Source organism: Electrophorus electricus, chromosome 14, assembly GCF_041902795.1.
Source record: "Electrophorus electricus isolate QZ-2024a chromosome 14, ASM4190279v1, whole genome shotgun sequence".
In the NCBI taxonomy this organism is placed as follows: domain Eukaryota; kingdom Metazoa; phylum Chordata; class Actinopteri; order Gymnotiformes; family Gymnotidae; genus Electrophorus; species Electrophorus electricus.
The window spans coordinates 25,150,770-25,165,000 of NC_137510.1; the positions used below are offsets into that span (position 1 = coordinate 25,150,770).

The 14,231-nt window shown below is 45.8% G+C and overlaps 2 protein-coding genes across 2 annotated transcripts; one reads left to right on the top strand and one right to left on the bottom strand.

Annotated features, from left to right (window-relative positions):
- Positions 1-1,103: 1,103 nt before the first annotated feature.
- tgif1 (TGFB-induced factor homeobox 1) lies at positions 1,104-7,265 on the bottom strand. The gene is made up of 3 exons (XM_027007264.3): positions 6,759-7,265; positions 4,667-4,896; positions 1,104-2,871 (listed from the first exon to the last, which is right to left on the bottom strand). Exons 1-3 carry the CDS (start codon positions 6,772-6,774, stop codon positions 2,284-2,286), a joined length of 834 nt encoding a protein of 277 aa, XP_026863065.2. The 5' UTR covers positions 6,775-7,265; the 3' UTR covers positions 1,104-2,283.
- Positions 7,266-9,446: 2,181 nt separating this feature from the next.
- otud1 (OTU deubiquitinase 1) lies at positions 9,447-11,697 on the top strand. The gene has a single exon (XM_027007260.3). It carries the CDS (start codon positions 9,880-9,882, stop codon positions 11,218-11,220), a length of 1,341 nt encoding a protein of 446 aa, XP_026863061.1. The 5' UTR covers positions 9,447-9,879; the 3' UTR covers positions 11,221-11,697.
- Positions 11,698-14,231: the final 2,534 nt, after the last annotated feature.

Genomic DNA, 14,231 nt, shown 5'->3' on the forward strand with positions numbered 1-14,231 from the left:
ACGCCTCTACTATGCTCTCCCTTCTTGGTTAAGCTGTCCTTACCAGCACTGTGTTTACCGTACGCACGGTATGTCAGTAACTGTAAATTTAAAACATGGCTAACCATCTTTTATGTCTTTCTGTCTCCTTTTATGAAAAGGATTCCTGGTGAGAATGACCCATTAGCTACGTTAGCCTTGTAGCTCTAGAGCCAAAACATGTTAGACACCAAACATGTCATTGACTACATTCTGAGGACAAATTGGGTGAATTTGATATTTCAGCGAACGATTCCTTCAACCTTCTTCCAGTGTTAGTGGTTCTGCCAGAGTCGAACAGGATTCCAATTGTATCTTGATCAATAATGTATTCTGCTCACACTCAACCCCTTAACACGCACCCCACCCCAACTCAGCTAAAATGGCCCAGTTGATAGAAGAAACTTTCTGTACCCAAGCGCATGGATTATATATATATATATATATATATATATATATATATATATATATATAAAAAAAACACACACACGTATGTATGTACATATGTATGTGCATGCACACGGCTACAAAAGACTTCATTCAAGAAATCTGTTTCAGTCTGGGCTTTATGAAAAGTCCAAAGGGAGGAACAGCTGCTTAACAGTGTGAATTAAATATCCAAACGTGTCTGTACTAATCTGTCAGCATTGTGTGTATGCAGAGACACACAGACGCCATTGGCAAGCCATCGTTGACGTCTGCTGCTTGCTCCTGCTAATTAAATGCAGGATTATGCTAATTAGTGCTTTTGTGAGGCACACACAGGATGAGGGAGGAATGCACAGTTTAGCTGTAGCCTGCAGAAACATGCCGTAATGAAAAGGGATCTCGCTTGATGCGTACTAGGTGTGAAGGCAGACTGCTGCTACACACCTGCTCCAGGTAACCTCTGTCCCCACAAAAGGACTCTTCCCAAGCCTGTCTGTCCCAATATCTTTGCATGAGTCTTCACGTCTGAAAGTACAGTACCCCATCGATGGGTGCATCCAGCTCATTTTCTATTTACGGCTTTGCTTCAGGGAAACTTTTGACACCATCTTTTAGTAATCAGGGATTTTACTTTCCAGAAATGAGGCTTTCTGGGATTATTTTGTAGAAAACAAAACTTTATTTAAACACTATGTGACCCCAATTTGCCACAAACATTGCACAGTATGAAAGAGGACTCACATCATTGGGCATCTCGTCACATTGGCTACGATGCATGCATCTAAACTCCCAAAGCCTTTAGCAATTAATTCTTTCTTCTGTTTTTGGTGACATTAAAAAAAAGAAAAAACAAAACAAAACAATTTTTTCCTTTTTCCATATGAAGTGGTCTAACCATGACAAAAACAACCAAAATGACATACTCCACACACACAGGTCATGTAGTGTTGATTCCTCGAGCTCACGTGTACTTGGCTGAGGTGTGTGTGTGTGTGTGGGGGGGTTTAGGGACAGTGTGAAATAGGCAGAGGGGTGTTTGTGGGTGGAGATGGGGGCACATTCACTGGCCGTTTCTACACTGAGGAAAATCCCAGACTATAGTTCTGCTACATCCGAATATCCCTCAAAAGAAATGAAACAAAAAGTAACATACTAAACATAGCGTCCAAAAATAACACAGGTATCCTTTACATTATCAAAAAATACCAAAAATAAACAAAAAAGACTTAATTACTATGAGACACAGTATGACCTGGAACAGTAGTGATTAAAGTTCATTGAAGAAACAGAGGAAGAAAGAGAGAATATTGAACATACTTGAGATGACCTGCCATATTGTGCAAAAGAATGGGACAGAATAAACGACTGCAGAGTCGTTCCCTAAAAATGAGGCAGAAGCAAACGATCCTCGAGCCCAGCCTCTGCAAAGAGGCCGAGAAACTGGAACTGAGGAAGGAAAGGAGTAATTCACTCTTCCCAAAAATGAGGAGAGACTTAAGACAGACAACTTTTGTCTATACATTTTTGGTCCCCTGTGTGCAAAAAAAAGAAAAAAGAGGATGACATTTATATACAAGTAAATGAAATACAAAAAGGAAATGACTGGCAAGGCACGTTGAAATGGTTTTAGACAAACAGATCTGCATCAGTTTGATTTACATTTACCAAAAATAGAAATGATCGGGCCTTTATGATTTCTTTTCTCCAAGTTTAGTTTTTTCTTAACGTTGTCACTCAGTCATGTCTCTGAACGCCCCACAGAGTTCGTTTTAAAAGGGTCAGGAGTGTAGACAGAGAACCGTGGAACAAGCGTCTATGAGCTGCAGGCGTCCGTCTTCAGGCCAGCAAGCGTTTGGTCTGGAGCTCCATCTCAGCAGCCCTCTTCAGCGCCACGTCCACCAGCAGCTGGAACCCGCTGAAGTCCTGCGTGAGGTCGGGCGGGGTGGGTGGCGGCGTGTTGAACAGGCCGCTCTGCAGGCTGGCCCCGCCCTCGCCGCTTAGCCCCGCCCCCGCCCGGCACCCAAACGGGCCCGTGGCCGCGCCCCCGGCCGCCTCGCCCGCCGCCAGCTCCGTGGCCCCTTCCGCTTTGGAGCCGCCCGGCCTTCCGGCCCGAGGGGCCGCGGCCGTGACCGTGGTGTGGCAGATGACGGAGGGCCGGGGGAGGACAGGCGAGGGTGGCGTTTTGGGTGACGGGGCCTTTTTGGGGTAGCCGTTGGAGACGGGCGCGGCGCCGTGGGGCGAGCCGGGCTCGTAGCCGTCGCCGCCGGCCAGCAGGCCGTGTTTGGGGGACTGCGAGCTATCGCTGAGCCCCTCGCTGCCCTTGCTGGCACGGCGGGAGATGGTGAACTGGTTCGGGTCTTTGCCGTCCTTCCGGAGCATCTCTGGGAGGAGCCGCCGCCGTGCGTTTATGAACCAGTTACACACCTGAGAGGGGACAGCACACGCTTGTGTTATGGCACAACATTAAAGCCACAAACAAGCAGCTTAAAATTTTGAGTGGCAACGACAAGATCAGACACTGAGCACTTTTTATTAACTAGCATAAAAAAATGGATATCTTGATGGAACTAATTTTTTTTTAAAGAAAATCAATGTTCATTGTGTGTGTCCCATAGTGGGAGACCTCTAGTTCCTCATGGCTAAATACAGTTCCAGCTGTCTTTTATAACATTCCAAACTTCTCAAATCTAGTTTCATTTCAGTAGAAAGAGAAAAAAAAAGGTTCACTAAATGTTACATGTGACAGAGTGCAGCTATTTTCTTCACTCGAGAAACAGCTGAGCAGACAAACTTCTCCCAGCAACACTGTTCTTACATGCGTACATGCTGCATAAGGTCAAGGGAGGCTTTTCTTTCAAGCTCCTAATGTTCCTGAGATGGTAAAGGTCCTTCATTGTGGATGGGCCGGTCGTCTTTGTTGCGGGGTCAGGTCTTAGTAATGCTAATGGCTCTGCCCCCTTCACTGTGTGACACCAGGCGTCTCAGGCACGGAGACCCACTCGAATGCAAATGTGACACTCAGAGTGACCGCAAATTGGACTTCTACGCATGCCTGAAAGGGGTGTCCCATGCTGCTGAGGTGTTGCTGTATTGTATGCGGCACCGCTCTCAGAGGTGAGCTCGTTACGTTAATGAGAAAGCTGTATGCAAGTGCGACTGAAGCATTCTGAAAGACAACCGGCTGGTCTGACCTGTCCACGAGATACTTTTGGAATATTTAATATGCAGGCAGTTAGAACAGACGTCCTGAGATGATGTCATTCTTGTTGACACACCTCGTACCTTGTTCCTGCTGCTTTAACCATACAGTGTTAATCTAGAAATGGGTAGAATTTCTGACTTTTTGTGGACAGTCTCTTGCTATATCAACAGACACTGAAGTACAAATATTTCCTTCAGTCAGTATGGTGTGAAGACAAACATTCACGCCTGCAGCTCTGGTCTTCCAGTGCCTTCAATGGAGAAACCACCCTGCCCCCCCGCCCCCGCCATGGTAACAGTCTTGTATTGTGTGTGTGTGTAGCCTCACAGAAGCTGATGGTCCTCTCCATGTTAATGTGTGTATTGTGTCTCACTATTGTTTGGTGGACAGCTGCCTGAGTGTGGGGGAATTCCCGTTAGACATATTCTCTCTCTCTCTCACTCTGTCAACAGTTCTTCACTCGATTTATCCACAGGAATTCTCTCCATTGACTGAAGGCAAAGGAAGTGCACTTCATGTAGCATCTGGGGGGGGGGGGGGGGTTAGTACTGGGACAAAGGTCTGATCTTAAACATGGCCACAATTTCAAATAACTTTAAATATCTCCCCCTCTCTCACTTCCTGGTAATCAAGACACCAGACCTTTCAGTTTCCCTTCACACGTCAGCTGAACAAAAACACAGCCCTGATGTCAGCTATCTGACAGTCCCCCAGTGAGGCCTGGGGACAGATTACTAATCAACAAAGATGAAACCTCCAAAATTCCCCTGCACACTCATTTACCAAAGTGGCCTTTTCATTCTGTTCCATTTTAACATGCATTCCTAAATTCATTTTGGCTAATGTCACAGGGGGAGGGAAATAAAAACAAAAACAACAACAACAACAACAAAAAAAACCACACCCAGTCTGGAGGGGGAGGGAAAAAAAACATTCTGCAGGTTTTTTTTCCTACTTAAGAACGTGACAGCTACCCAACAGCTTACAGGCGAGGGTCCTTTTCAGGCGGCTGCGTACCTGTAGCGTGGACAGACGGGTCTGCTTGGAGAGCAGCGCTTTCTCCTGCTCAGACGGGTAGGCGTTGTAGCGGTGTTCGTACAGCCAGTCTCTGAGGATCTGTACAGACTCTTTGGGCAGGTTGCCCCTCCTCTTCCTCTTGGCTGAGGCTCCACGGCTGGATGACAGGTCCAGGGGCAGGTCCATGTTGTCCTCATCTTCTGTTTCGCTGCCAGACACGGCCAGCATACCTACATACCAGACATAGACAGAGCCCAGCAATTCAGCGGAGGGAGACAGGAAAACTCCAGTGGGTGTGAGTGGTGTGTGTGTTTTATGGCACCGTCAATGTTGATGTGCAAGTGAGTGTGTGAGACCACGCTGCAAAATGTTCATAACTGAGTCATTGCTGGAGGAACGTGTATGCAAGAGTGAGCAAATGTGTTTTCATGTGCCAGTGAGTGAGTAAGTCTTGTAACTCTGCTTTGTGGTGCGCGCGGGGGGGGGGGGGGGGGGGGGGGGGGGGGGGGAAGAATGACCACCAGTCGTCATTTCTCCAGGTTCCACTTCTCCCTGCCCCCATCCCCTAACACACAGTCTCTCCCTCCACAACAGCGCACACAAGGTTCTAGATATCTGCATGTTTATGCATGCACACGTACGTACGTGTGTGTGTGTGTACGTGCCCGTGCGGAGCAGCAGCTGATGTGTCAGATCCTTGCTGTCACATCCGGCCATGTGATGATGGGAAAGGGGTTATAAAGACTACACCGCGTCGGTGCGCCAACATGTCTTAACAAAAACTTAAAAGAACTTAAGCACTTAAAAGAAAAAAACTCAGTGAGGGGACGCCATTACCACAGCCTATCTCACAGACTAATAAAACACAGTCCATTCCTGAAATATGCTGAATTGAAAGCATATCAAAACGAGACATTTTCCATATACACATTGTGATTTCAAATGTTTATGCCAGTATACTGGTCCCAGTAAGCTATTCCAGCAGCTGTGAAATGACTGAACTTGTTATTACTGACAATTTTATAAATCTACGTCATTTTAAATCAGGGGGTTTTTGGTGTCTGGCACGCAGTAGCAGTTTACAGGAAAATCCTTGAGCTCGCGAAGAGATGGGCCTGTATGGGAGGTGAGGGGGAGGACCTGTTGCAAAGCCCCGTCGCGAGCCCGAACAAAAGAATGTGGGCTTCTCAGACTTTAAACACTGTGTTTTTCGACCTTCTCCGGGGCGAAAACTCGCAATAACTTCCCCAGGTCCCGCACAACAGCTTCCCGTTGAAGTCCGCACACTCAGAAATCGGACTTCTTTCGAAATGCGACGTTAGAAAGCGCGAGGAGAAGGAGCTCCATTGTGCGCGCTGGGTAACACGAGGTCGGAGAATGCGAAAGCGTCGCCTCGGGGAACAGCGCAAGCAAACTTCACAAAGGAGGGCAGGAATGAACGCGACGGCGTCCCACATTTCCAGCCCGAAAAAGTCACACGGTGCTGCTGGAAAAGCGAGAGACGAGGCGCAGCGTTTGAACTTTCCCCCGTATCCCGCAGAAAAAGTTAAAAAGGAAGCGAATGTAGCCGAGTAGAGCGAGTCCGAGCCCGCTGGCTTCCCATGCGATAGAACGCGTGGCCAACTTCAAAACTCGACACACAAAAGCATCCTGCACACAACAAAACTCCATTTCCAACTTATATTAAAGGGCCAGCTATAGAAACGAAATACAAAATACATTTTGTTTTTGCTCTTTAAGAATTAAAGTTGCAGAAGTAAAAACAAAAACAACCAAACAAAAAAAACCCAAACAAAGTAACGACTCATTTAGCTTTTTTTTCTTCAAAACAATGATTGCTAAAAAACCGATAGCAAAATGAGCAAAAGTGGTCTGTTTGACAGGCTCGCTAGCACATGGTGAGGAAAAGGCAGTTTTGTGTGGAACGGAAACAATAGCGAGCATGCCACGAACAAGGAGAAACGCGTTTCTGCCTAATGTTGCCATCGCGGACAACTTTAATGAACGCGTTACATTCTGCAGCCACACCGACATAAACGACGCCGTTTTGCGTGCTATGGCTCACATTAAGACGGGTAATACGCACACGTACCTTTTTTAGTCTTCATATCCGTAAAAAAAAATCCCCTTTTCACGTTGCCAACGAGAAGCGTGGCTTTGTCGAATTTATTCCAAAGTGGCGCTCCGTCTGCGCTAAATCATCCAACCGTCCAGTCCCGAACGTGCCAAAACGGAGTCTGCTGGCTCGTATTTGGGCCGGGGGTTCGTAAGACGACGCGCTCATGTGCTGGAGACGCGACGCGTCGTCGGGTGCCTGGGACGGGGCTCTTCCTCGTTCGCCGTTTGATCACGGAGCTGGGTGACAGCTATCTTTGACAGCTGCGTGACTCACCGGCCCGGGGTCCACCCCCTCGGAGGGAAGGCGCACAAGCCTGACATCAGCGCGCAGCAGCCAGCGAGGCAAAACGCGCACTTTGGCCAACTGCTCCAGACCTGTAGCGCCACAAAATCGCGACTTCGTTTCTTCAGCCAGTCTGTCGGCTTGCTCGTTATTTTAATTACGCGCTCGCTTCCGCCGCAGTGTGCTTGCGCTTTGAACGAGCGCTGCTCCTGCAAAAGCTTGAACGCGGCGGATGTGGGTTATCGTTATTATCAGGCGGCGTGGATGTGGGTTATCGTTACTGGGCGGGATATTTTGGGACGTTTGGTTTCATCGCTGCAGTGTTCGCTTATGAGTTCGTTGCGTGTAAATGAAAAGCTTTTACGTTTATACCCCCAGAAACAGCATTAAATTGGCATCGCCCGGGGCGAGCGTCACCCGGGCACGGCCAGGCTTGTTTGGCTCAGCGCGGCGTCTATTACACCTCTGAAAGGGCGAAGCTGCTTGCTGGTGACGGATGTCCGCGCTGAAGGAAACCGGAGCGCGAAAGCTCCGTGTGTAACGTATGCGGCGGCTTCCCGTTGTCGCAGCACTGCGTGACAACGCGGTGGGACCGTTTGGATAAGAAGTTCCCCGTTTGCCGCGCGGACTCCCGTGCAGCTTTACATCACGGGTGTCTGGCGGCGTCCAGTTCGGTACCGACAGTCTGGGAATATCTACATGTTTACCAGTTAATCCCTCCGCTGCCGCGCGATTTAGCACCCTGTTGTAGTTGTTAAATACGTGACGCAACGATATGCGGCTGCGTCACTGAGCATCGAAATAACGTTTTAAGAAGCATGTCTGAAATGAACTAAATTGTAAAACACTGGGGTGCATGGGCATCATTTAAGGTTTAGGGCCATTTGTGTAGTGCACTGAGCCAGGGAACTGGGTCAGGCCGTTTTCCGTGACAGCCGTGCGTCATTTATCTGACCCTAATTCCTAATCTGGAGCAGTTGTTAAGAACACAGTATCTGACCAAAACAACAGGACAAGCGCAGTGGACAGAGGGGCCTCTGTAGGCTACGAACCCTAACAACGGCCTTTAAAGTCGTTTTAGTAACGTTTCGCGTTAAGCAGCGGGGTTTTTGGCGGATGACTTGGTGTAGAACGCGTTGTTGTGTATTTCGTAAAAATATTCCTACACATGTACGGTAGTAAAATGTTTTCAGGCCCAAGGTCCTGCAGTTTAGATCCCTTTACGACCTCTGGTGACAGTTTGCTATAACTGCAGGCTCCAGGGTGTTCGCACTATGCGGTACAGGATAATAAAAGGTTTGGCTGACACCTTTTGGTAGAAAGTTGCAATTCACGAGTTATGAGACGGGGAAAAAAAGTTTTTAAAAATTAATTTCGTTATTTGGGTTCACGATATAATTTGGTTCTGCATTTTAGTTTAAGTGCAAAATAAAAACAAAACCGAGTGAATCATTCATCCTGTAGAATAGGCGTGTTTGTCCACAGCATGAAAATAAAAGGCTGCAGTGCTATGACGTGCTTTATTTTGGTCGACAGACGTGTCATATTTGGTTAAGAATGCATGGCGCATTAAGACTGCTATTTCAAACCCAAACCCGGCATCCATCCAGTGATGTCACTTCCCTTGCAAACCAGTTACTTCCTATAATACATCCAGAAAAATTATAACAGCGGAAGCCAAAAGGCATAGCGTACTCAGGGTCAGTACTTCATTCCTTGTTTTCAGCGCGGTTTTATCCCAGTGGCCTTGCTATAGATCTTGCCCTAGTCATTGTTCTCAAAGGAATTATAACAACAACAATAACAACAACAACAACAACAACAATAATAATAATGCTTTTTTGTACTTGTTAAAAATCACTTTCAACGATTTATATTATTATTAGGACTATTTCTCACTAACCTAAAACACAAAAAAGTAAAACAATTGTAATGAATGTATACGCAGTCGGTTTACGAAGATGGACTTTATTTCAAAGTTTGGCCATAAACAAACATCTGTGAAGGTCATAAATATATGTAGTTGGCTAGTGTCGTCACGAGCGAAGCTCGTCGATTAGAGGTTTGTTGGTAAATATAAATGTTCTCACTTTTTTAAGCGTTTAAGTGAGTAACAGTCCATATAAGGTCAAGTAACAATGTTCAATAATGCGAGGTGATGTAATGCATAACTAAAAGAATGACTCGCACTTGTGAGTTGGGGGAAGAAATGGGGGGGACGACACACGTATATTTTTCTCGATCAATTTCAGCATGACTGGATATTCTTTAAAATCTGTTTTGCCGAAGCGGGCCAGCAGCGCGGGACTCTGAGGCGGGACTTCCTCTTCGGTGGAGGGCAGTATAGTTTGCTTGTGTCTCGTCCTGTTTGCGCTGCAGCGTTTCGCGAGAGCGAGCGGCCTCTTGGCAAGCTTTGCGCGTTCCGCTCCCGCGACGCCGCCCAGACGCGCTCGGCCGTGTAAACACGCGCCGAAGAGAGACGCTCCGCCAGGCGCGGTGACGCAGCAGATCCTTCGCGTTTCTCACGGCACCGTCATCGGCCGAAGCGGGCCGTCGCTCTCCACCGGGCGGTGTGCCGGGATCCGGGGAGCGGAGGGTCCGATTTCTTCTGACCCTTCTAAAATTAGGGGCTCGGGGCCTGACGCAAGATCACAGAAATGGACCTTCAGTAACAGCGGGAACACCGACGACTCATGGAAACGCGCCTCACAACTTTAACGCTGTTGATGAAAGGGTGTATTTTTATCCGGTGTTGTCATCGTTCGGTAACACGGAGGCTTCCAGCATACTGTATAAAGGGAGGACTCGGAAAATGCAGTTGTATAGCAGCGCGTTAACGCATTACCCCGGTTCCTCTCGAAAAGTTTCGGTAACTGTCACTTCCAGTGGCGGGATCAAATCGCCAGCGGAGGACTCAAGCTATACCGACACCAAGGCTGTTAACGGAAGCGCCACATCGCGCACAGAAGTCCCAGCCGAGAGGGATCAGACGGACGCCAGCATGCCAGCCTTTTCTTGCTACGAGGCTGCCTCGGTGAGGCCGGTTTTCTACACGTCCAAAGCGGAGATCATCATCACACGGCCGGATGGCGTGGAGAGGTCCGTCCCTGTTCACGTTATGAAGGATCTGCACCCGAACCGGGCTTCTGTAGAGCCGCAAAGACGTTCGTGTACAGAGAGGAACATGGATGAGTCGGATACTGAACTGATGTTCGGTCATTTAGGACGTGTAACGTGTAGAGCGGAGGTTTCAGAAGATAACGCTAAGACGAAGGAGAACAAATCGCTAATGTTTGATAGCTCAGCAAAAAGGGACGATTTTAGCCTGCACAATCAGGAAGAGGTATACATGCCTAACAATGTTACAACTCCACAAAGTGGTTCAAACAGAGTTGTGTCAAGGTGCAGTGGAGAACACTCTTCTGAAGCTGTCATGCCAGTCGAAGACCAAGTTAACTCAAAACACCAGGAGCAAGATGACGAGGAGTGCGAAGGCGTCGAGGAGCCCGTCTTTGAGCTGCGCATTCTCCAGGAGCCCCCTTCATCCGCGAGCAGGAGTGACCTCACCGAGAAGGTGACTCAGTACCTGGCAGAGGTGGAGAGACAGAACAAATACCTCCAGGAGAGGAAGAAATACCGCTTCCACATCATCCCTGACGGAAACTGCCTTTACCGCGCCGTGTCAAAGGCCGCGTACGGCGAGCAGTCGATGCACAAGGACCTCCGCGAGCAGGCTGTGCACCACATCGCCGACCACCTCGACGAGTTCAGCCCCATCATCGAGGGCGACGTCGGTGAGTTCCTGATCAGTGCCGCGCAGGACGGCGCCTGGGCCGGCTACCCGGAGCTCCTCGCCATGAGCCAGATGCTTGATGTCAACATCCACCTGACCACCGGCGGGAGCCTGGAGAGCCCCACCGTGTCCACCATGGTCCACTTCTTGGGCCAGGAGGACTCGACCAAGCCGGCCATTTGGCTCAGCTGGCTGAGCAACGGACATTACGACGCGCTGCTTGACCGGCGCCTGCCCAACCCGGAGTACGACAGCTGGTGCCGTCACACGCACGTCCAGCGGAAGCGGGACGAGGAGCTGGCCAAATCCATGGCCGCGTCCCTCTCTAGAATGTACATAGAGCAGAATGGCCTTCATTAAACCAGGCGACCAGACACACTGATCCAGGAACAGCCTTTACCATGGAATACTGTACTGATATCTTATACTGTATTTTTTTATCTGATTGCACTTCTCTTTCCATGTGTGTTCAAAATGCCTTAATTTATTCTAGCCTTGTGCAATTTTTCTATCAATGTATTTAAGTGCAGCGCACAAGAATTAGTATGATAGTTGGTTTGGTCTGCGTGAATGTTGCCGGCTTGCCTTTGTACATGCCTGCCTAATGATAAATTCCTGCAGCTTTTCTTACCCTTTTCGTCTGTAAGAATCGGACCTTGTCTCTTCCTTACTGGAATGTGCGTCACTTACTGTCGTTGCCACTGGTCTCCTTTAGTGATCTGCCTCTATGGGGGTTTCTGCAGTCTGTGATTTCTATTTTTACAATTGATGATTAGTTATAAAAACATTAGCTTGATACATTTGGCTTTGAAAATAAAGTCTACAGTTTTTAATCAATCATTTGCTCTGATGTCCGTTCTTATTTTTCATGGTTTTTTTTTTTTTTTGGTCTCTCCTGTTTGGAGACAGTGTGGCAGCAATAGATTTGTTAATAGCTGAATTATTAATAAAATATAAAAGTTTGATCAATCAATATAAAATGTCAAGATATTGGAATATAATAATTTAATTCTTTAAATGTAAGTATACTGTTGCTTCCTATAGGATCATTGGCCCTTGTAATGTAAGGTGGTGTCAGGGCTAGCATACCAAAGCCTGGATAGTGTTCACATTGACGCCCGGGTTCAGTTTCAGTGTGGAAATGATCCGATTGGTTGTCTGCACTCTTGTATGATCAAAAAAAGACTTACAGTTATAAATCCTTCCTTGTCATGCCTGTCAGTATATATAATTAACAGAATTTATATTTGGCACACTACCCATACAGAATAGAAGGGTTGATTCCATTTCTTTGATATGTCATAAGGAGATAATATATATTATTTTCACATGCTTACAATACACATTATTATTATTATTATTATTATTATTATTATTATTATTATTATTGGATGTTTTTGATTTTTTCAGTAATTGTCATTGGAGACTTAATATGTTTGTGAATTTAATGCAGTATAACAGGCTAACTATATATATATATATATATATATATATATATTTTTTTTTTTTTCCTATAGGGTATCCATTTTTTGTTCATGTTCACTGGCAACATACAATAATTTACTGAACTTATTTGATCCACCATTGTTTGTATCAAAATTTCCAGTGGATTCATAAAGAACAGTGGCATGGCACATGAGGCATGTTTTAAAAGCTTTTATTCAGTACAATCCAGATTTTTTTTAAGTGCAACTCTTAAACTTGATCTTGTTCTTGTTGACCTTGTTTGAAGATCGTCATGGTGACTGTCAAGTATCTTGATGTTTGGATGTAGATTTAGAATCAATATGAATGAAGTATCTTTCAATAATTTGAGTTGCTTGTAATCTTTATAATTTGAAGGTAAATAAAATCCAGCACTCTTTACAATGCTTAGAGATAGGACAGAACATTTAAGACATGACAAAATGCAACTTTTATAGAAGATGGCAAACCTCTTGCATTATGAGGCAATATATATGAATATAACCTACATATATGTTATTGTACATAGAAAGACTTATCTACAAAAATGACAACATAAAATGTTAATTATTTAAAATATATTTGCTGTTGTGACAGCAACAGCTCAGTTCTTCTAATGGTGTCCCTTTTCTTGTAAGGGTAGGTAGACAGTAATATACCTGTGAGGGGGTTTCATGTATTTTGTTGTTGAAAAACAACAACAACAGCAAAAAGTCTTCTCTTTTTGGTGGAGGGGTAATGGGCGTGGCACTTATGACTCAAGAAATGATCGAAGACAGCAAACCATCTGGCAGACCTGACCTCATTTCCAAACTATAACGTTAGCATTCACTGTTTGCAGGATGCAGGCCTACATCATAAAACCAAATGGAAGCATTTAGCTCGAACATTTGCCGTTTGGCTGGCTTAACTGTGTGCAAGCTTTATAAACTGAATTCAGTCAGAATTCAACCAGTAAACTGGAGACCAGTTCAGGGCTTTAAATGAAAGCATTATTATGATTCACTTTTTGAAGCTTGACACACGGTCTGCAAAGCCGGCCAGTATTTCATTCTCCTTAGTTCCACCACGATGTTGTACTAGGTGACAATATACTTTGTACTGGGTCTTATTAGGATTGCAAGATGGACCAACCTGTGGAAACTGCTGCCAATTAGTACAAATGAAAGATGTTTTTAGCTAGCTAAATGTACCAGTAGCACTGTTGGGCTTGTCTGAGACTTCTTGGTCATATTACAGTTTAACTTTAAGATTCTGAATGGGCTGCCACTGCTAACAAGACTTTTTACTTGTTTTACATGTAATTGGAGCGTACTAAACACAAGGCTTCAAAATACAGGATGAATGCGATTTACTTTTCCATATTACAGGCCATCAAAATCATCTGATAGTAACTGATAAGGATAACTAATCATATGACTTTTTTCCACAGTTGGAAAACAAAGGCATTGTTATACTGAGGACAGAGATGGGGTAATCAGTGAAGGTTGCTTTCTCAGTTATCCACAATACTCAAGGAGAGGCAGTAAAGTTATGAGTGTTCAGTAGCTTTGAAGTTAAAGGACATCCTTTGTGAATGTTCTGGAGAAGTCATGCCTCCCATGATATCCTACACCCTCCATTTAAAAACTGTGTCAGCAAGAAAGACGTGCTTCTTTGGCAAGTTTTGCTTTGAGATGTTTCTATTGAAACTGAAAGGAGAATTTACCTGAGGGTGAATCTGACTTCCCTCTGGTATATTGTACATCCTAGATAGGAAAACGTGGCATTAGCATTTCCATAAATGAATTCACTTGTAAAGTCACTCTTACCCATTTATCTTGGCATCACTGATTCTCGGTGTTGACCACAAATGCTATATCCAAATGCCACTCAACCACTGTGATCTGGGTGCTTAGACATAGCTT